The sequence below is a fragment of the Pyrgilauda ruficollis genome, unplaced genomic scaffold, assembly GCF_017590135.1.
Source record: "Pyrgilauda ruficollis isolate IOZ18807 unplaced genomic scaffold, ASM1759013v1 scaffold12, whole genome shotgun sequence".
In the NCBI taxonomy this organism is placed as follows: Eukaryota; Metazoa; Chordata; class Aves; order Passeriformes; family Passeridae; genus Pyrgilauda; species Pyrgilauda ruficollis.
In genome coordinates this window covers 18,734,675-18,758,881 of record NW_024510321.1, presented here as the reverse complement: position 1 = coordinate 18,758,881, position 24,207 = coordinate 18,734,675, and the positions used below count along the sequence as shown (strand labels likewise).

The window sequence follows — 24,207 nt, the reverse complement described above, 5'->3', positions numbered from 1 at the left end:
TGGATCGTATCAGGGACTTTAATTTCAAATCTATGGGAAACAATGCAAGGACACACCTTCAAATTCCACTGAATCTCTTCTATAAGTGTGTGAAGAAAAACCTGCCTTACATGCAGAAACATGTGAGTATCAAGAAAATTCTTAGAGATCAGTACTAATAAGTAGATCAGGAGCCTTTTTTCTATTAATTACATAGTATCTTCAAATTGACTTTTGTTACTGCTTACTTCATTTGTATCTTTTAAATATCAGTGAGAATAAATTGGGTATTTGTGTAGTGCTGTACATAACTGAATTTGAATTTATCTAATAAAAATTGAAATTGTCTTTAATTATATTAAGTTTAATCCATCATCTTGCAATGAAAAAATACATAAATGGGCAAATTTTGTATTTCTGCCATTTCTATAATTATTTAAGGTCAAATAATAAGAACCCTAACAAGCCATTCAAAATCTCAACCTTCAAACCCTGCTGCTGTGCATCATTTTAAGATTGTTAGTAATCTCACTGAAGTAACCAGCAAACTACTGATTTGCTGTTGGGCTTAAGGCAAAACGTTCAAATCCTCTCACAGTTGGGACAATAGTAATGTAGGGCCTGTTTTCATACTTATGTAAGACCCACCAATATTTAGAACATATTGTTAAGTCATATAGAACTCAGCTTACCCATGTAATTGTCATCATATGAGGGTGGTGCCACTCCTGTTTGCTTCTCTCGTGCCAGTTTCCTCAGAATATCCTTGAAGGAATAATTTGCAATGATGTCCGCAATGCTTGCAGTGATTACCTGACCTGGATTCAAACAGTTTCATAAATGAAAGGGACTAAAAGAGGGCCAGATTCTATAAAACAGGGCTAGCAGAACACCAGAACAGAGCAGAAAGGACACTACTACTGCACAAAAAGCAGATAACTTCTCTCTAGCTTTCTCCATTATTATCCTGGAAGTCTCAAGAGCATACATAAATCATTAAAACAAGGCACTGAATCTCTGTTGAACCATTACAAAAACACCTTCAGACCCATTTTAATCTACTAATTCCAACTAAAGTCACTGCACTGTACAAATGTAGTAGACCAATGAAAGCAACTTCTCAATGGAGAATTCAAAGCTATCAATTCCCTACAATCACAATCAATTAGATTTTCTTTCAAAAAAATAAAAAAACACACATCAAAGAGGCTGACAGTGGGCAAGGTGGTAGGCAGAAGCTGGGAATCATACATGTAAGAACAGGTTAAAACAAAAATAACCTCTTAATCCTTTACTGAAATAAGCTCAGGGTTTATCTACACAAGAAACTACATCTTGGAACCTACAATGATGCCACAAATGAAATTAAAATCCATGTAGATAGCTATAAACTGTTGTGTTCAAAAACAAACAGTAACAAACATTTTTAAAATTTCACATTTGTTCTACAAATATTAGCAATTTTTAAACCTGCAGTATTTCTAGGGAAAAATTCAACTTATTAATTAAATTACAAATACACTAAAATGCCAACATAAAAATAGTTATCTGCATTTGTTTAACTTCCTATACAACCCACATCCTAGATTTTCATGGCTTATTTTTATGCTTAGTTGCTTGTTAAGCAATTCTTTTGATTTACATTTGTTGAAAATAAGGTCAGAGACTGGTTATCTTAAACCAAAAAACCAGTGGAAATCTAGAACAACGATACTTTCTCCTTCACTCCTTAGATCCAGTTAACCAGCCAGATGAACATACCTTGCCAATAAAAACTACCGGGCCCGCCTACTATCAGGTCTCCATTCTACAAAAAGCAGAATGAAATAAAATTACACAACAAAAGAACACAGCAAAATGGGAAAAAATCAATTTAAATGACCAAAATAATATCAGAATCATGATAAAGGAGAATAGCCACGCTCAAGGAAAGGATGTAGGTACATAGATATGCAGGACAATCCACAGTTAAAAAAAAGTTAAAATCACCCTATGCATCTGCACTTGAATAAAAGCCATTTATTTTACCACAAATAAAACATTTCAAAAATTGCTCCTTAATTGTAACAAAACGTAACAAACATTTTTAAAATTTCACATTTGTTCTACAAATATTAGCAATTTTTAAACCTGCAGTATTTCTAGGGAAAAATTCAACTTATTAATTAAATTACAAATACACTAAAATGCCAACATAAAAATAGTTATCTGCATTTGTTTAACTTCCTCTACAACCCACATCCTGGATTTTCATGGCTTATTTTTTTGCTTAATTGCTTGTTAAGCAATTCTTTTGATTTACATTTGTTGAAAATAAGGTCAGAGACTGGTTATCTTAAACCAAAAAACCAGTGGAAATCTAGAACAACGATACTTTCTCCTTCACTCCTTAGATCCAGTTTACCAGCCAGATGAACGTACCTTGCCAATAAAAACTACCGGGCCCGCCTACTATCAGGTCTCCATTCTACAAAAAGCAGAATGAAATAAAATTACACAACAAAAGAACACAGCAAAATGGGAAAAAATCAATTTAAATGACCAAAATAATATCAGAATCATGATAAAGGAGAATAGCCACGCTCAAGGAAAGGATGTAGGTACATAGATATGCAGGACAATCCACAGTTAAAAAAAAGTTAAAATCACCCTATGCATCTGCACTTGAATAAAAGCCATTTATTTTACCACAAATAAAACATTTCAAAAATTGCTCCTTAATTGTAACAAAACAAAGTTAACAGAAAAGAGGGTGCTCCAATTCAGTGAAATAACAGCAATGTTTTAAAGAGAATTATACAATGCAGCTGCAAAACGTTCAAGAGTGGCAATGGTCAAAGTTACCTGAGGCACTGGTGCTGTAAATAATAGATAACAGCCCAGATAACAACAATTGTGCAAAGTTTATCCTTTCTTCCATAACACTGTTACTGGACCCCCTGAGCATTTCAGAAAATCCAATCCTTAGGTACTTTCATCTCCACATGAGAATGGTTTTACTCAATGACTAGTCTGCCACCAAAAGCATCCTTATATAGGCTATTTCTGTGGATGTGACAGCTTGGTCAGAGAGCCAGAAAATTAGATAAGTTTTCTCAGAATCGGCCTGGGAGACTTTAGGGAGCTGGAGATAAACAATGATAGCTTATTATTAAAAACAACCTGCAGGTGTTGTTTTCCTGCTGTCTGTTTTCTTGTTATTCTCAAAGATTGTTTATGAAAGGGTGTCTTGTTAATTAGCCAATCAGGTGAGATGTATTAACTAAATGCCAATCAATCCACCTCTATCGAACTGTGTATAAAAAGAAGCAGTCCGAAATAAATGTGTGCTATATGCCACTCAGCCTTCTGATGGCTTTGTGTCATTTCTTACTAAACAGTGACATATTTTTACTTTTTAAAACTAATTGATGCCTGCCCCACTGCTTCCTGAAAGTCAAGTAAAGCATTTTAAGTGGGACAGACTGAGATAGAAGCATACAGAAGTTTTTGCCTAATTATCTGTCAAGACAGACTGAGACAAAGTGGAAAGCAGCAGAGAAAAGCAGGTGCTGATTGAGTATTTATTTTTATTAATGAAACAAGAAAGTTTGAAGCTTGAAAAGGAGGAAAGAGCTTGCAAAAACTTCACAAAACTTTCCATATCCAACAGCATGTAGATAAACTCATGATCACTGAGACAGCACTTGAACATTTGGTCAAAATCCTTCAGAAGCAGAATCTCACCTTGTAAAAATCTAAGCTGAAACCTGCTTGACAAAAGCCTTGTCCTTCAGGATCTGCATTGCCTGCAATTATGAAGGGAGAAGCATTTTATTTATTTTACAGTGCATGTGGAAGGTAACACAGATACTCCTGGTTATGAAATGCAATACTGCCAAAATATGCAAAAATACAGATTCTTTTTTAGAAGAGGCAGAGCAAATCAAGACCTTCTACAAGACACTGATCATGTAGTCCCATGTGAACATTTTGAAAAATAGGACCTGCTACTTGGGACTTTCTCTTCCCACTGCCAAGAAAGGACCCTTGAAACAGCTATCAAGGATTCAGTTTTCATTTAGCTGGAGATAAAAAAGTAAAAATCTCAACAAGACTGTAGAATGCTCATCACAGTCTGTCATAAAAACAAAAATAAGTGTTTACTAAGGTGTTCTCAAAAAACACTGATATAATGTAAGGGTCAGGATGTGTACATGGAAAAACAACTTTCCTGCTTCTGACTACTTCTATTTCTATTCTCCAGATCCTTACACAATTGTGCAAAGTGTGCTGCCCTGCATCTAATGGCAATTCCATGTGTGCCATAGTGCCAGAAGACTGCACAATTGTGAAACTGAGAGTAGGAAGGGCCACTTGAACTCTCTCTTCAAACGACATAAGCCTTTGCTGAAGGCCCAGTGAGACATCAGTAAGTACCTAAACCAGATCTTAAGGACACCATTTCTTACAGATTCAGCTTCTTTCTGTGCCTGTCCATGCAGAGACAAGGATTAGGCTTTAAAAGGAAGACACAACAGAACTCTGCTTAAAGCCCTACTACAATAGGCATAGAATGCTGAACAAGATGAATGACTGATAATAACCTAACGTGGTATTTTCTCTAGACTTCTAGGTGGCTGAATCTGGTTCAAAATATGCATGTGGTTTATCCCTATTCCCCAAGAAGCAAGGCCCAGAGACAGCTACCACATCCTCAGAACAGCACAGAAGAGAGTGTGGAACAGCAGTGTTAATGTGCACGGCTTTCTTCCATGCTGAAAGCTCTTCACAAATGAGCTCTTGTGGATAATATTGGCAGGAGTGATGATACAGGCTTGTGTGTTTCTATGCAGGGTCTGATCTTCAAATCATGACCTTGTGATGAGACATTTATACTCAGCATAAGTATGAATAATTGGTTTAATATGCTGTCTGGTTCTTATCTAGATTTGTTTGCTATGTTTTAAAGCCACAAAAATTGAACCAATTATAGCTTATTACTATAACTGCACACACTTAATTTACTTAGTTTCTCCTCTTTCAATTAATTATACAATACAGCATCCAATTGCAGGCATATAGTTTAATGCTATTTTTTCCTTACACCCTCATTCAATGCAATTACATCATACAGTAACCTTCATTCAATCAAGACTCAATGGTGTGAAGACTGAAATAATGAAAAACTTAGTGCAAAATCAATCCTTCAACACAGGACTGCTCATATTAATACTTACTGTTGCGACAAGGTGAATATTCAGCATAGGCACTGAAGTTCTGAATTGCTACATAGCAGGTGCCAACAGGGTCCTTCTCAGGGCTGTCTTTAAGGGTTCTCCAATGATACAAAGGAGCACAAGCCTATAAAAACAGAAACACAAAACAGAAGACACACATACTTTCACACACTCTTGCATCTGGCAAATGTAGATTTTAATAGGCTGTGTAGAAGAATTCTCTCTTGTATCGTTCAAATAGCAACAATGACAGAAGAAAATGCAGGATCACTTCTTCATATAATTTCATTATAACTTGAAAAGCACACTGATGTTTCACTTTTAGCCCTTGGCAGGTGAAGTCTGTCAAGGACTACAAGTCACATTTAAGCCATGTTACAAATACTCTCTGGGTCTGCTTCAGAAGTAATATGTTTGCTCTATTACTGCTCATTGCACAGGAGCTGATCCCATAATTTAAGATGCATATGACATATATGTGGCTGAAGGCAATCTCAGTTGTGTCCTGGTATGCTCCAAGATAATGGGTGTAGCAGCAGAACTGACTCCACTTAGGAGGAGATTTGTCAGGTTGTTGTCATATGGTTGATCAAAATCATCACAGTGTCTGCCTGGTAATAACCCCTTATAACTCCCTGGTTCAAATCTTCATAGACAGCATACAGTTACGAGGCATTCAACAGGCTGAGTGAATAATTTTTTGCTAAAGGAAGCTTTGGCTAGATATTTAGTCTTCCATATTACAGCAGTGGTGTTACAAACATGACAAAGATAAAAGATACACAACTTGTGTAGAGAGAAGCTTCATCTTTTTTGAAGGTAATCCAGATAGTTAGAAAAATAAGAACAATAAGCTCTCAGGTCTGCAAGTCATTCCTCACAGTCTCCTGTGCCCTGAAACTTCTCATTGCCTGGGAGCATGAAGACACTACTTCTCCTTGCAACCTTGCCTCTCTAGGACGCAAATAAAACCTTCATGCATGTTCTGTCTTGTGCTACTCTTTCAATTACAAAGCTGTCTACCTCTGGCAAGGTATTGCTACTATTTACAATATTGTATTAGCCTTCATTCTGCAATCAGTACTAGCTAGTACTGAACCACAGTGCTACTCAGAGCATACCACCAGCCAGAGCTTGTGAGCAATGGCTTAAGAACAGGGACACTTCACACGCCCCTGCCTAGGAAACCTTGCATATTGAAACAGAGAGCAAAACCAGAGTGCAGCAAAGAGGACCATGTGTCCTGTGGGGGTGATTTTAGGTATATCTGACATCACGCCAAATTGATTAAAACAAGAACAATATAATCATAAATGTTGACTTAATGCAGTTTACTATTAAATCTGTAGCTTAAAAAACAAGTTCCTGACAGTTTGATGACATTTTCTTTTTCTCTTAGCCTACAAAGCTTAACAGACAAAGCTTTCCAGCTTTGCTGTCCAATTTTTTTGCCTGAGAAGTGTTGACTATATCTCAGTTTCAGATTCTGAGAAGAGTTACCCCAAATAAATGAAGTTTGGTCAGTACAGCACATCTGTTGGAGATGAGTTTTTCTAATCACTTAAGATTTCACAAATGGTGGTAAAAGTTGTATTTTATTTCAATTTGTGAATTGTTCAGTAGAGTACAGAAAATGAAAAATGTTAATCTATTTTTAGAATTTTTTAGAATTTTTATGTTTGCTTAGCTCTGTAACAGAATAGCGTGATGTTTTACTCACTACCAGTTTCATATCAAAATCCTTCTGTAGGTTAACTACAAGGCATTCAATACAAGGGAAAGCATTTCCTTTCAACACGTCCTCCCTTATGACTACTTTTTAAGTAGTAATTGAAAGTTTTAATCAAATCCCAAGGTAAATCTTTATTTGATAATTGCAAAAACTAGTAAAACTAATGACCAAACCAATTATTTTTACCACAATTACTTCAGTGATGTTTTTAATGTAAACCTTAATGCAACTGGAAATAGAAAATGTCTGTGTATAAGCAGCATCACCAGCACTTTACTGGGCAATAAAAATACCTGCCCACTGCTGGGCCCCTATCAATCCAGGTGAAACATTCAGTGAAACTGGACAACATATACTTCATTTTGATAGCCATCTTGATTTGGAGCTTTTTTATCAGCTGTTTTTATCAGCTTTTTTTTGCAGCTGTGTCACCATGACTATGAAATAGCTCTTCCAAACAAAGTAACTGTGACAAAAGAGGTGTTTTCCTAACTGAACATCAACACGGTTCTTGGCTTTCAAAAGACTTCATTACATTCAAATACATGCAATTTCACTACATTCTGTATTTAACATTCTGGATGTATCTTCATAATACCAAACATTTTATGGCAGACAGCTGTCAGTTCTTGTGCATCTCTGAAATATGTCCATTATCTGTTAAAAAAATATTATTCACTTCCACAACAATAAGACATTCTGCTGTTTTCACATGGCAGCAGGATCATCTTCACTTGATCAGTTCAACCTGATTTTATAGGTTGCTTTTGTTTTTGAATTATATACATCCTCTGTTTTATAATTCATGCACAATCAGAGAGTTATTTCCATAATGTACACATAGAAAGCTATTAAATATATACATTCGAGAAAAATAAACACTATTTCCAATTTAATATCAAATGTGTAAAACTTACCACAACTTTCTCTTTATGAGCTTTGACTGTTGCCCCAAACCACTGATTTGTCTTAAATTCAATAGGTTCCCTGGTGCCATTGACTTTAATTTTCCTGTTGTCTGACAAAGAAAGAAGCACTATGTTGACAGCTTATTTTTAACACAAGTGAACAGATTAACAGATATATTACATTGCATCCACTTGTTATCATCCAACCCATTCAATAGGAAATTTACTTTTTATTATCTTTTAACCTTTTCACTGGTCAGCAGAAACCAGCTTAAATTCACACCAAAAAATTCAAAATAATAACACTTAAACTTTAGAAAAGAATACACAGGACTGGAATAAGAAATGCTGTGTTTCCCCCTGCCAAAAAAAAAAAAAAAGTTTACTTGGAATTTGTGGTGAAGAATAAGGAAGAATCTACAAAAATAGGTGAAAAGCCCTAAAAAGTTTTCTCAGATGTGATAGAAACTTTCCATGTAAAAAGCATGTTCCATAATTAGATTTTGTCAAACAAATGATATTTCTCAGCATGCTTATTCAAAGACCAACACTACAGATAGCAAAGGACTTAGTTTTTAACAGAATTACATGTGTACACACTGTCACAAGAGACAGCTTCCTAATGTTTCTTTATATACACTCTTGCAGATGTCAGCATAAGAGAAGCCATCTGGGCAAAGATTCAGGCCAATTATAATGCATTTCAGGTTTTAATAAAAAGCAGACAACCCTTCCCTTCACCCTCAGTTCTCTGAAGTAAACTGATTTCCCATATGTTCATGAGCTATGCTCTTCCCTTACCAGTCATTCCTAATGAACTTTTCAATTTATACATAAGAAGGGCATTACTCCTACCCCCTTGTATCTGCATTTCCTTATGTTTGTTTCTGGTTCATGTCAGGAGGGATTTCAGAAGAATCAATCCTTTTTAGTCACTCGAAGTCTAAGTGAAAATAAAACCACATACTGTATTCCTTGGAATGTTTTTTAAAAAAAAGTAGCGTCAGATCATATTCTAAGGATTTACATACTTTTTAAATAACTGAGAAAAAATACAGCCAACATTTTAAAAAGTCAACACCCCTTGGGATTTGCCCAGCAGGAATACAGGAGATACCTGAATGTTTTCTAGGATGTTAGCTGACCAGTGATTTCAGCTTATGGTAACCTCATAAATGTTATAAACTGAATTAGAAAGAAAAATGCATCATACTTGGACAAAAAGGGTACTCTATCTCTATTTTTTCCTAATAAACATGAAGGAAAGTTGAATGAGAATGAATCTTTTAAAGTCTGAAAGTCTCTAAGGAAACATCTTCCTTCATGCAAGTATTTGCTTCTGTGCTGCACCAATTACAGCAGCTACTCTTGAAGTTCATGCTCAGGGAGATAAACTTCAGGAATATTTAGCTCTTAAAAATTCAGGAAGTATAATTTAAAATTCCTCTAAAAATATTAATTTTAAAAATACATTTTGTTGAAGTTAGCCCTAAACTTGTGTGGATGTGAGAGACAGTGTATTTGACACACCACATGGTAGGCGCTGCCAGCTCCTACCTAGTTGTTGGCAACACTACTTTCAATTATTTTTTCCAGTGAAGTCAGACCCTGTCAGACTTTAAAGGTTTCTTTTTTTCTTTTTTTTCTAATGCTCCAGCAGATCTGAATATGATCAACATCCACAGATGGGGTCTTGATACAAACAAACTTTTGAAGCTTGAAAATCAGCCATGGCCAGCTTACAGCTGCCAATGCTAGCCTGGCTCTGAGGATACTCGTGCCCAGTATTCTAACTTTAAAGGAGCTTACATTTTCAATCAAAACAACATATCTGTCTATTGGCAAAGCTTACCAACATTTGAAAAGAAATTCAATTTTAGAATTTGGACAACCATTTGCAGGATTTATCAAATCACAGCTGAATTTACCAATAAATCTGCAAGAACTGTACATACACACATGCACAATCCCACCTCATTTAGTGGCATATAGTGTAGTGGAAATCCTTCATCATGTGGCATGGGATTTTATTTATAAAATAATTTGAAAAATACCACAGAAACACGAATTAACAAATAGGGTTTTTGGTTTTTTTCCCCTGGATAAATCTCTTTTGATAGAAATTTTCTAATCAGTTTTGCTTAGCATCCTTGTTAGAGCTATGGAGTCATGTTCCCAGTTTCTGAGGTTGTGCCATAAAATACAGTTTAGTCTTTTGTATGTAACAACTAATCAGTACTTCAGAACGCTATAAAACATCTACTGCTTTCCATGTAACTTTAGCAAAATGAAGCAACATACACAACTAACTTGTCTGAATACACACAAGCTGTCATTACTGTGCCTTGCTGCAATTGTCCACTTCTAAGCTAGTCACCCACTTACATGTGAGGACATGATCTAAGCCACTTCTTTTCCTCCTAAAGCAAAACTCTGAGAAAGTCAAAAGAATCATGGCCTAAAAATACCTAAAGTACCTTTTTATTTTTTTTTAAACCAACTGTAAATAGCATGGATGACCATCTTAGATTAGACTCAGACAAATGCTATTCACTTACCCACGTAAATCCTAATCCAGCTTAAAAAACCCCTCCAACCTGTATATTCCTCAAAGCAGCATTATCTAAGCATTTCAAAGTAGCATGTCTGTATCCTGACAAACCATTATATGACAGGGAAATATCTCTCCTAGTGCTATTTATGGGCATCTGAGGTCCACAGGCTAAGTCTACACTGTACCTTACCCACAGTTATATTTTTGTGAGGAGCAAAAACTTGGTGGGAATTCAGGCTGTATTCATGTATCATCTTCTCTTCTGGACGAGAGTGCCTGGCCCCTTTTAGGAAGGAGTCCAGGCTATCTTGTGTCATGATATGTGACACTAGTGCAAGAGTACAAGCCAGCAGCTGGGCTGGGCACACAACGCCTGAGCCTGTCCACAGAGAGGTCCAAGGAGTGCCTGAGTACCAGCTGGACTGCTTCAGAGCCAGCCCAGGAGCTGTTCCAGACGGTCAACAGTCTGCATGACTCGCAAATTTGGCTTGAGACACAGCTCTGGAGTCACTCATAATGATACTGCCTAAGACTGTACTGCAGACTAAGGCGCAGACAACCAGGACTATGCAAGGAGCAGAGAGATTTATAAATATAAATTTAGGTATGAGAACATCCTTAAATTGCATTTCAGCAAACCCAAAGGACCTCGTTTTCTACTGCAGGAGCCAAGACTCCTATACATGGTACTGCCCTACAATCCAGCTTCAGAAGCAGCTCTGGAGATACAGAAACATGATTATGAAAACCAGCATTCCTTCACCCAGTTTTTTAGTTGAGATACCTAGGGGTTACCAAACAGAAAAATTAAAAGTCCCTTACTTTACCAAAACAGTAATTGGACAAATGTAAGAAATTTGAGTTTGGACAGCAAAAAGCAAACTTATGTTAAGAGCAATAGCACAGATTCACTTGTAGGAATTAAAGCCTGAATCTAGAGCAGGTGTTAGTGCAAATTCATCATTTACACATATTAGAGTAAATTTGGTGCTTTCTATGGGAATTGGTCTCCTCTCAGTCACTAAGTCAGCACATCATAAACACCTTAATAGGCATGAATAAAACATTTCCCTTACTAATATATTTTTTGTACTAATTAATACCTGCATAAGAGATGTAGGGCAAACACTGGTAATTACTGCGTGTGATTCATTCAGCTCTTGAAAACTTCAGAGTAAAAAATGAAGCATCTTTCATAATTTAAAAATACTCAAATGAACAAAAGCAAATCAAGGTGGTGATCATTCAAAGGTTGGACTCCATGATCTCAGAGGTTTTTCCCAACCTAAATGATTCTGTGATTCTGTGAAAATATTTTAATTAAACTTAACACAGGAAAACAATGCTTCTAGTCAAAGCAAAATACCTGTCTATGTAATACACCTGCAGCTCTTTTACATAAGTTTTCACCATTCTGGAATTTTGAAAAGTATTATGTCTAAATGCTCTGGGTCTTTTTGCCTGTATGTCCGGGATAAACACAGATGTCCATTAACCAGGCATCTGCAGCAGGTTCAGCTACACTCTGCCCTCAGATCTGTGCCTACATCCATGATGGAAAATCCCTTTCAAATACCTGTTTTGATACATCTGTGTAAGCATCTATACACATCCATCATATAAAAATAAAATTAAAATACAATACATGGATTTCATATATTGGTACATAATTATATATACACAGAGTAGAGGTGAACAATTACCTAAATCTATCCATATTTGTATAAAATGTGAATACAAATGTACAAAACAAACAAATATCTCTAAAAATTTATACAGGTAAAGGAAAGTGAATATCCCTGACATGGAGATAACACTTGGAATGTTATGTACAATTTTGAAACATCACTACTTGCAGGTGTTTGGCCCAAAGAAGAAAAAGCAAAGGATGATCTACTTGTGCTTCATCCAATGTTCAATAGGTAGAGAGAAGGGAGTGCCAAACTCCCATTTGAGGTATGCAGCAAAAGGAAAAGGGGCAACAAGACACAAGTTGCAGCAGGGGAATTTCCGAGTAAGTCTTAAGCACCAGAAGAGATTCCCCAGAGAGACTGTGTCTCTCTCCCTCTGGGGTGGTTTCAGAAGCTGGCTACAAAAGGCTCTGAGCAACCTCAGTTAACTCTGAAAGCCACTCTGCTGCATCACTGGTGTTCTGGCTTACAGAAGGGAAGACGGAGAAGGAAGGGTCCTGGCATACTTGCTCCCATATTCTAGAAGTGAGGGAAACAAGGGAATCTTGACAATCCTACCACTATATCACTGCCACAAGAGTCTGATGATACCACCTGTTACAAAGCAAAGGTAACTCAGTAACTTTCACAGCATCACTGGTATTAGATCCTCCCCAGAGAGACTGAATTCAAATGCACAGCTAAACACCAGATATGATCTAGGGAACTGAGCCAAACAACTGCTTTTAATTAATGCTGGGGAAAAAAGGGACTCCAAAGTGCTGAGGAAGAGTAAGGATATGCAAAACAGTGTCATGATGAGAAGACATGCTTCTATATTTAGATTTATCTGGCTCTGCAACAATCTATTTTATATCTGGTTTTTACTGCAGCTTAGCTGCTATTCATATGAGTCATTTTAATTTAATAGATCATATCTAGAGAGCTTCACTTGGACATTCCATGAATCAAAAAAACCCCAAAAATAAATCATCAAACCCAGTAGAATTTTTTCCCTAAATACAATCTGATCAAAAACAAATTAAGACCTCAGGGCTTGAACTAACACAGCTAAGAGTATTTTTTCCTTTCTTTAGAAAGGGCTGAGACTTACAAAAGAAACTCATGAGAGTCTATTATAAACCAGAATGCTACAGGTGAACCTGGTGATGTTCCAGATAAGGTCTTACTGGCATAGTGGACTAAAATGTGTCAACATTTAAAAGTGCAACGAAGTTGTCTCTCAGCAATTTCTCTTGAGATGCAAATTCTGTTTTATAACAGGATTCTAAGTTTTTCCCAGAGTCTTACTACCTCCACAGCTAATAATTTTTTCATGTAACTAAAGCTCTCAAGTCCCACAATACATCTTCTCCTTATATAGTACCTGGGTTCTGTTACAATCAGCTCAACTGCTGGCCAGATTAGCTTATGTTTTTTATCAACTGCGCGCTTGGTCAGAACCGATTTACATCCCCCTTCCCTGCTCCTCTTCAGAGGCTGCTCAGATTTTTTCCAGCTAGTTTAGAAAAATATAACCTATTTTAGTAAAACTGATAGAGTAACTGATAGCAAAGAATTAACACCTCAGCATGTTCCAGAAATTTAAGGGAAGGGGTATCTGAAATTCTGCCTTCAGGACCTAATTTAAAATTTAAGAAATTGATGCAGCCTATTAAGTATTATAACTAAAAGTGACCTTAATAATAAGTTTCCAACATCTGAACTATTAGCTTTTTACCAGATTTCAAATGCAACAGTGCAATTTAGGGGGTATTTAAGTCTGCTTCCGGCTGCAAGATTCTTTGAATGATTTAGAAGTTGCCTAGTTAATCAAGAGAGGAGAAGTTTTCTTGATATTGCTCTCCTGCTACCTCTCCTGGCAGCTGAATGGAAGAGCACACAGTTGAAACACGGAATTGTAATTCTACCTAAGTGTTAAGGTAAAAATAGTCATTGTAAACCCATTTCATACAGAAGAAACTGAAAATAAGTTAGCTTTGTGTAGGCAAGAGAGGAAAGACAGACCACAAGCCTTTAATATGATGCCAACGCTTGTTTCCCTGTCCTCTCATTGAGTTTCAGAGTATCACAGCCTTACACTGCAATGCAACCGGACAACTTCACAAAGTAGGGAAACAAGGGAGAAGAGTTGCTGCCCTTCAATCTATATTTCCTGGGGTAAGGGGATACTAAAAGCCCTTCCATTATACTTTATCTCAGTTCCCTGCTGCAATGGAGCATGTTAAAGCACCCATTGTGCTCTCAGGGGCAGTGCTTTGAGCTTCTTCCCAGAGCTTTGACCCTGGCACACAGATTTAGGGAGCTTTAAAGAAGTGCAAACACAGGACTGCAGAGTCAGTTCTGTATCAACAGCAGGAAACACAGAGAGTTCCTGCTAAAGCCCCTTCTTGGCTGCAGGCCACATCACTGGCCAACCCATATGGGAATGTCCGGTTACATGACTTGCTTATGGATGGGTCAGCTCAAATTCTACATGACAAAATTTCATCCTCCTTCCCTCCTTTTCCTCTCTCTTCCTTGTCAGAAATGCTATTTCTTCAATAGGATTAATTATTGCAAGCAAATAACCTCATTGCTTTGGAAATCTCTGGGTTAGCTACCATGAAAAGCAGAGATAGGTGGCCTGAGAAATTAGTAACCATCTGGGACAACTTCCTCTAGAGCAATTTCTGTTAGGTGATGTGGCTTTTTGTAATGGGCTGCAGATACTCCTGCACTTCAATTAACTCCAATTAAGCCATCTTCTCAGCAGGGTAGTTGAGCCCACATACATTTCCACATGTACACAGGTTATGCAGCTGCCCATAGCACTCAGACCATCTTGGGCATTGTAACACATGCACAGTGCCACAGAGATGATTTCAGCAGTAGTCTTGAGTATCATTGCTAGTCGTAAGGAGCCGAGTCTGTGTTTGACAGGTTAAACATGGCACTCAACAGTAGTTATGCATTTTTTAAAGGTTTTTTTGTATTTTCCACTGGGAATACAGTGTCTACTCCCTCATCTGATCTTAGCCTTTGAGGAAAAATAAAAAAAGAGTAAGGGGGCCTCATAAACCATAAAGACTTTTTTTTTTAAAGTAAAGTTTAATACTGAGTGCCACAGTCTGTGTGGTAAGAGGGTAAGAGGGAGGTTACCTGCACCTTGCCAGTGACTGGGTGCATCCCTTGCAGTGTCATATCCCTGATCCACTGGGAAACACTGCAGTTGTCTCCCACCAGTGGCAGGATGTCAGATTCAGTTAGGCCTGGCACTCATGTTCTCCCTTCGGGACTCTATGGCTCGATATAGAATGACATTTTTTAAAATAACATTTTAGTTATTTTAAAAATAAAAATATATTACTCACATAACTAAATAAACAAATAAAAAGATCCCTTTAACCAAACAGCCTTTACAGGACGAAATATCATCCTATCTCAACACTGAACATCATAAAATTAACCTAGGCAAGACTAAGTTTTTAACTAAGGTGTCTGTCAGTTACTTGGTTCCCTCATATCACCTCTTGAACAAATGCCCCCTCTTTCTAAGGCAACAAATAGTTTAGAAATTCAACAGATTACTTTTTTCCTCTTTCCCTTTCCTGACTCATGAGCCTGTTCATGTTCATCACTGCCTCTTAGCAAGCCTCAAATGTTGGTGGAGAGATATTTTGTTCCTTTTTAGTTAACAAGCCATTCACTAAACACTTCAGTAACTGTAAAATACACGATAACTATAAATTAGTACAAAGTAACTCCACACCACGAGATCTGAAAATGTCCAGAATCTTGACTTAAAGCCATCACAGAATACTAGTCAGTATCCTCACTGATTTCATTTAGTAGGACTGAGATAGTAACAGTGCTAATACAAATAACACAAAAGCATTTGCAAACAAAGGAATCTCACTTGAAATTAGCTGTACTATTTTTGTGGAAACAATCTGTGCAGTTACATATGAGTCTTAGATGCCCAGTTAAGATACTTGTTTGTGGCAGTAACAGTCCAAACATCATCCAAGTGCACACACTGGATGTTCCCTCCTCAAAGGCAAAACATAACTTGCATTGAATGCAACACAGCTGAGCTTCATTTGTGCATCCAGTCCTCAGAAGGCAAAGATATGAGCCCTCATGCTCGTACGTAATTTAAGCCTCTGTCTTTCAACCTCTTTGATTTGTTAATCTCTTAAATTTTTATGTAATAGTGAAAGTTATAGTTTCTGTGACCTGAAGCAATTTCACATATTGAACTTTGGATATAGTATATGTGAGTCTGCCTGACTTTGACAAATTTTTTGGAATTTAGAAGTCCTCCCCACCGTACTTTTGAGGCTGAAAAATGGCGATTTAGCAAATTCTTGATCCACTTGTTGGTTCACACTGCCTTTCTGTCCAGTTCTTTCCAGTTCCATTCAGTTTATACTTCTGAACGTAATTAGGAACACCCCAAATTATTCAGTAGTTTTGGTTTTTTTATTGTTCTTTGCTTAGCTAATCTAACTTAAAGATATTATTTAGTCAGAGTCAAGAAGAAAGTATTGAAAAATTGAAGCATTGCATAGAAATGCATCAAAATTAAATTTTTCAGCTCTGAAGCAGCCTCTGTAGTTCTTCTGTTTTGTTTCAGAAAACATTCTCAAAGCTTAACAAGACTTTTAAAGGTCTCCTACAAGGCATGAAACATTAATCTTCAATATTAAAGCTGCTACAACTGAACTTCTAGTCTTCTAACAACTTTTGACTGTTTCTGTTTTGGAAGAAAGAATAATCTTGTGGTAAAAGCACTGGAAGAAGAAGAAAAAGCTCCCCAGTCAGTTACAAGTATCATCATCAACTTTTCGTATGATCTTTGACAACCCAGACTGACTTCTCTCTGTTCATTAGAATAAATATTAAAAATGGGAATAGCAACATTTCTGAGTGATGTCATAGGAGAAGGCATAATGAGTACAAGATGCCTGTATAGGAGCCATGAACTGAAAACACCCCACATATTTACCAAGGACTATCTAAGTCCCAGCAGGTATAACATAGCTAAAGGCTTTTTCAAAAACAACTTTGTGTGACAGACTAGTTGAAATAGTTTCACCTAAGACAGAGTTCATGTGGACTACTCTGCTTGGGGCAATAGTGGAAAAGAAGGAAAACTTGGCCCTGTAAAAATGGGTTTGGGAGAGAAAAAACTGACGTGTAATATACATCCACAAATGAGCAGGAGTCATGTAAAGCATATTGGAGATGGCCTTTCTGCTGCTGGCAGTGAAGAACAGGGCATGGTACAAGCCATGCAAACCTTCTTCCCGAGGTCCTTGTCTAGAGGACAATTGCTGAATTGCACAAAATGACACCTTTTACTGTCCTTGGGACTGGAATTGGAGAGCCAGGGACTGCTAAACCTGCCTGTGCTGCCGCCCCTCCTGCGGGGACAGCGCATCTCTGCCTACAGCACGGCTGCTCTCTGGATTAACTCCAGCTGTCTACATGTCAGGATTCTAGCTAGAGGACACAACCAGCTCAGGAAGACTCAATGAACCACCCTTTGGAGATTCCACACTGAACTGTTGTGTGATACAGTCCAAAGCCTTATTGATATTTTTACTCCCAGTTAGTTTGTGCGTTTATTCAAAACAGAGTATCTGCAAAAGGACATCTCTATGAAGAGTATGGAGCTGTCCTAAGTTTCCCACAGGAAAGTCAGATGTCCTTCTAGGTTTCATCACTACATTTTAATAAATTTTTCAAAACCCCCTCAAAAATGCGATGGAATTTTAATTTGGTCTGTAAGTTTTCTATTAAAACTTGAAACGATTTTGCATAGATAATACATTCCACTTTTGTTACATGAACTGTCTAACCATAAGATGGGAAATACATTAATATTTCCTCTGTTTCCTGGCTTTTTTAAAAATATGTACACTCAGAACGTATCACAATTAAAATAATGTATGCATAGTGTCTATATACATTTCCATTTATATATATAACCAGATGCTGTACATAGTTTTACCTGCCCCAGTAGCCACATACACACACTTTGTTTTGAAGAATGCTCAGCATGATGGGAAAGTCATGCTGATCAATATTCCTAGACACTAACGCAGTAATAAGATGTGGGTGGCTGGAGTTGGGAGGAGTAAAGAATTGCACTGCTTATTTGCTACAGTTAAGTGAGCTCTTCTAATTTAACTTCTTTCAGAAAACAAACAAACAAACAAAAAAATGATTGTATTGTGTTCACATTTCAATAAACCACAAATATTAAGATTAAATATAACCTAAAGAATAATAACTTTCACTTAATGGTCAAACTGTCAAAGTCTGCCTAAATAAAGGAAGCAGTTTTAAAGTCTCTGCAAACACTAGGTTTAAATTATTTCCAAAACCTATAAAGAGACAACAGAAAACATAAACAGCTTGAATTGTTTAAAACTTGTGTTCCCTCTAATTAAATAAGAAACATCTGTCTTGGGATTTTGAAAGTGGATATAATCTATCCACATTGTGCCTAAATCGCTTTGCATCTAGCTTCACTATTCTGAAACAAATTTTTGCTTTCTGAATAGAATTAAATAAGCATGCCACACGAGGCACTTCATCCATCTGAACGGCCAGAAATCCCTTCGCTGAAAATAACAGCAAACACTAGAAATCCTGTTATTTCTATGGTTCAGAGAAGTGTGAGACAAGGCTTTTGGGGCTTTGCCTTCTGAACATGCAAAAGTATTTTCAAAAGAAGGAATCTGCCACAAATACCTTTCAGCAGAGCAGAAGGGGAAAAAAAAAAAAAAAAAGGCAGTTATTAAGGTGAACTACTGATCCTGGAGGTCACAATCCTGTTATTTCTCTGGGGACCATTAAACCCTTTCCTGCAGGAGCATATGCATTCAGACTCCCAGGAGCGGGATTTCTATCCGAGGGCAGATACTCGGATCAAAGCCCAAGTACGGGATCGCGGAGGAGCGGAGGGGGACCCGGGCACGGCGGCGCGACACGCAGAGCGGGACAGCCGCGCACTTACTGGTGTTGTCGAAGGGGATCTGCCTGCAGCGGGCGGCGGGCCAGGCGCAGTAATACACCGCTCCTCCTTCCACGATGTCTGGCTGCGTGGTGTTGGCTTTGGGAGCTCCCACCAGGACACTGACCCTGCGAAACACACCGCGAGGTCATCGGGACGATCGGGACAGGCGGGCGATGGGCGCTGGCACCCCCGGGCGCGACGCCGCCGTTCGCCCACCGCCTTCCCGAAGCGTTCCCCGGGCGCGGGGCGGCCCGGCCCCGCCACCCCCGGCGGCGGCACTCACGTGCTGGGGTCGGGGATGTAGAAGTCCACCGAGTACCCGAAGTAGCTGCCCGGGGGCCCGCTGTACACCGTCAGCTTCTCCTCGTCCAGGTTGAAAGCTACCAGCGCCGGCGCCCAGAGCAGCGCTGACAGGAGGAGCAGCGGGTGCTGCCAGCGGCGGGGCCGCCCGCGGCTGAGGGGCAGCATCCTCGCCGCCTCCGCGGCCGGCTCCCGCTGGCACAGCGGAGCGCAGTTGTGCGGCGGGGCTGCGCCTCCGGGCCGCGCCTGCGGAAACCCAGCCGGGAATTCCGCCGCGGAATCTGCGACAAACGCCGACTAAGCTGGACACCCCCTGACCGCCCAGCGGCTACCGATGGCTGCCGTGGGACGGTCGTGTTCACGGGGGGAGATGCCGGAGTGTGGGCTGGTGGTTTCGAGTTGTATTTCTCTCGACTTCCATAATTTTCAAGGGTTTGAACTGAAGAGCCTGATACTTGAAAATCTCTTTTAGGAAACTGAAGCGGCCGGCTCCCGCTGGCACAGCGGAGCGCAGTTGTGCGGCTGCCGTGCGGAGCGGAGCGGAGCGGGGCGGAGAGGTGCGGCGGCCGTGCGGTGCGGAGCGGGGCTGTGCGGGGCGGAGAGGTGCGGTCCGGCTGCCGCCGTGCGCGGGCGGGGGGCGGCGCGGAGGCTCGGCCCCGCTCGGCCCCGCTCTGAACTGAAGAGCCTGATACTTGAAAATCTCTTTTAGGAAACTGAAGTGCATTGAAAAAATGTAAACCTCCCTCAGATTGTTATTTGGTTGCTCGGCATGGCCATTATTAAATAGAAACCAAAGAACCCCAGCAAGGAAAAATCCCCTTGTAACCACGGGAAAGATGCGGAGCCGGGCACAGAGTTGGGAAGGCGTTAGAAGATGCAATTCCCCTGTTGCTCTCCCAGTCCCCCCGTGAGTGCCCGGCTACGCGGGGCTCTGAGGAGCTGAGGGGGCGCCTCGCAGTGGCGCCGAGGAGAGCCCTTAGCACAGCTCCATGCAGGCACAGGTGTCGTGCCGCTTTTCCCGCAGAAATAACCAACTGAACGTGGCACAGAACGGAACGGTGCTTTTAGAAAGCTCCTCTGGTAATTTCTTTGTAAAAGTAATTAAAAAGGATGGGGCTGTATAACTCCTGTCTTGACCTGTTCTGCCCCTGCAAGCTCCACAACAGAGTTTTAACTGGTTTTGTTAAGAATGTACAGGAAAACCTGGCTGCCTAAAATGCTCCCTTCTCCTACAAAGCTAGGTGTGGCATCACATCCACATCTTGAGGGGACAGCATTATTAATATTTTTTTCTGGTCAACGCAAAGGTAGCAAGAAAAGGAGAAACATTTTATTTTGCACGTAATCAGCTCGGTAACAACAAGGAAAAAGAATTGTTTTTCAGCATTTATAACGCAGATATGTCCAAACAGAATCAGAGAAAGATCAAAATAATAGAGAACCCATTATTAGATCTACCTATGAAAGCAGTTGAGAGCAGTTTGTTTTGTTGTGAGGTTCTGGTTACTTTACTTTTGTGTTTGTTTTATTTTAAGTGCTTTTTGGCAAGATTATTCAGATAAGACTGACATTCCTTTTCACAAAAATAGAACTGTGTGTTTGTTTCCAGCATTAGCTGTGTGACCCTTAGCTGTCCCCACAGGCTTGTAATATCCCTTAATTCTGCCTGCCTTGTATTTATGCCACATTTATTTGCTAAATAGTGAAAAATTACCATTCACACTATTGTATTATTTTACACTGTGAAAGTATCTCTTACAGATCTAAGCAGTAGTAATAAATTCAGAAGTGAGGTACTTCTAAATGACTTTAGGATTAACACCTACTCTTAAAAGTCATGCAGTTTTAAGGCATTTGAATGCATTTAGAACTTGTGTTGCCTTATGCTAAATAATGATGATGATAATGCTCCCTTTTTAGCACAGCAATCAGTTCCAAGGCAGAGTGTCATAAATGTAGTTTCTGGAGCTCAAAGAACTGCTCAGACTGCAGTCCAGAGCACTGGCACTCAGAAATGAGAAGACAGCACATACTGGTGCTGTAGCCACTCAAAACAGTTAAAATTCAGTAGTTAAAATTCAGTGATTATTAGCACAGTTGGAGAGTGTTCACACAAATGAAGCTGAAGAGGCATAAACAAGAACACAGGCAGCTCTCCCTTGTACCTGCCTTTCAGTTAGAGACACATGTCACCTAACCTGGTTGTTTTGAGCTAAATTTTAAAAAGCAAAAAAAGTGTTTCAAATGGCTATCAATGCTAAAACCTGTAGGAAGGCAGGGCAGCATGAAAAGAAGGAACTGTCTTTCAAGATCCTTTTACCCCCAAAGTATTAACCTACAGCAGTCCTCCCTTCCCCTTACCCTTTTCCTTTTTCTCTCTATAGAGACATATGCATGCAGGACATTCCAAATCAATTCAAAGAGATAAACAATATATGTTTCTAAGAATTTGCAGTGTTTCCCTAAACAAACTGGACCTGTTCTGATCACTAGAAGCTCATTTCACATCTTGCTTTCCTTGGACTTTCATAATGTTTGGAGTGCACGCTCATCTGCACTGCACAAGAGGTAAGCAGCTCCCCCAATTGTTGGCAGACTGAAGCTCGCACTTTAGCGTACCTGTGGTCTGATACATTAACTCCTTTGAATATCTAACTAAAAAGTCTTAATAGGCTCTAGAACCACACCTGGAGCCAGGACAGAGCTTTCATAAGAACATTTAGCCAATCATTATCTACCTTAATCATTATCTACTTTACAGAATAAATGGAAGGTCAGATGTGGGATTAAGTAATTAATGAAGAAAATTATAAGATTCATGGTATGAATTTCTACAGCTAATATTATGGGCAGTTAGTGATGTCAATATGTCATGGTGTTTCCAATCTTAAAAACAGATGAGTCTAATCTTCTAGGGAAAGATTTGCTGAGGTGAAACTTAAATATTAATTTTTTGTAGCAGGCTCCATTATCAGAGCTTTAATGTTATTTATGCTATTATTTAGTAATGAACATGCTGGCAGAGGAACAAGTATTTCAAAGAATCGTATGGGCTTTTAGCATAAATCTTATCAAAATTAGTGATAATTTTACTGTTAAATCTTTTCAAAATATGGCAGTACAGAAGCTGAAATGTCCAATTCCCACAGAAAACTTACCTTTCAATTGCTTCCTGGTTTTGTTTCCATAGGCCAGAAGCCTTCTCCTGAACTCTAGCTGGAGCAACTACATAGAGAGTATTTTGTATTGATTATTGTGTTGCAAGAGGTTAAAATGAGAATGTGACCATGCATTACAAAGAGAGTGAGTCTGAATCCAAAATGACATGCTGACAAAAGACGCTCAGCATTCCTCTTTGAACCTTACCTTTGTGAACATTGTCCAAGTTAAAAATCTTAGCAGAAGTAATTCCTACATGAAAAGCGTTAAGGCTAATTTTAGATTGAGCAGATTAAATCAATCTGAATCAAAGCAGATTAAATCAATCTATCAACCAAAGCATATAGTCTACAGAAAAATCAGTTTATTTTCAAGAGATCCATGGAAATACTGATTTTTCATTAGTTATAGGTATTAACCTCACAAAATCAAGGTAAAATGGAGTCTAATGAGCCAATCTACTATGCTGGTGAAATTGGAGACTTTGTGTGTGAGACCCCAAAGGACAGGATGCTGCAGAGGAAGCTGTGGATGCGGTCAGTGTTCCCATTGCACCTCAGGCTATCACCAGGAGCAGAGCTGCAGCACAGGGAAGCTGAAGGTGCTCTCCAGAACATCCTGGGTGTTTTGTGCTCAGCAGGAGCACACAGAGTAGCTGTCCACAGCCTGACTGCAGACACTCATCCAATTGGACAACAAATCAGTGCGTTGCACTAAGGGAGGTTCTTGTTTCTGCTTGCCTGCTCCATCAAGACCCATCTTGGGCTTCTTTAACCTAAACTCATCCACGCAAGAACTGAAGAGATAAGAGAAAGCATATAGATGAACCAGATAAGCATGAATTGTAACTGTCTGAGGGAACAGAACTTCAATAAAAGCATCCAAAAACCAAAATGCCCAGCATGTACTTAAATGATTAACTGTTTCAAAGGGCCCTTTGTGTGGATTCTAACAAGGATATTTACATTTGGGTTTGTACTGGCTGCTTACCTTTAAACAGTTCAGACTTCAACAAAGCAAATATGTATTTGGTAGCTGTCAGCCTTCAAATATAACTCATGTGGGCTAATGCGAAGCACTCGAAGTAGTCTTTCCATTATTTACTTAGATAACTTATTTGGAGCCATCTGACTGTGAACCTCAGTATAAATTGAAGTGGGAATAATTTCTTTTACCATTTACCCAGCAGTTGACACCAGGACCCTTCCCCCCCAACACCTTTTTTATCAAAGTTAATTTAGAGCAAAAAGACACCAACATGTATCTTCTGTCTCAAACTGTTTTGAGACATGGAAAGGAAAGGCCAGTTTTCCAGACCAACTGTCCAACATCCTGCACTATGTTTTCAGCTAGGATAGTAGCTGTCTCCCAGAAGAGAGACAACCTTTCCTTGGCAATTAAAATTGAACGACTCTGCAATACATAAAACCCCCTAGAGTATTAATCAAAATGTCATTTACTTGCATATTTAGCTCACACACTTGCTTACAGTTAGCATTATCAATTTGCTCTGGTTACTTACAGCATGCATTTAATTCCATAGAGTGCTCTGATTTCATTGACTAGGCCTCAATTTGCAAACTGCAATATATATACACACACATAGGCAGCACTTAGAGCAGAACAGCCTGTATATAGGTTTCTAGATATTTTTCT

General features: G+C 38.9%; 1 protein-coding gene across 1 annotated transcript in view; it reads right to left on the bottom strand.

The window, feature by feature from the left end:
- Window positions 1-19,606, bottom strand: part of ITGA8 (integrin subunit alpha 8) — a 109,681-nt gene extending 90,075 nt beyond the window's left edge. The window contains exons 1-7 of the mRNA XM_041490079.1: window positions 19,376-19,606; window positions 19,093-19,217; window positions 7,848-7,948; window positions 5,199-5,322; window positions 3,706-3,767; window positions 2,401-2,446; window positions 672-797 (exon numbers count right to left, since the gene is read on the bottom strand). Of these exons, the coding sequence (XP_041346013.1) occupies window positions 672-797; window positions 2,401-2,446; window positions 3,706-3,767; window positions 5,199-5,322; window positions 7,848-7,948; window positions 19,093-19,217; window positions 19,376-19,560 (769 nt within the window). The 5' untranslated portion in view covers window positions 19,561-19,606. The remainder of the gene's footprint in view (window positions 1-671; window positions 798-2,400; window positions 2,447-3,705; window positions 3,768-5,198; window positions 5,323-7,847; window positions 7,949-19,092; window positions 19,218-19,375) is intronic.
- Window positions 19,607-24,207: the final 4,601 nt, after the last annotated feature.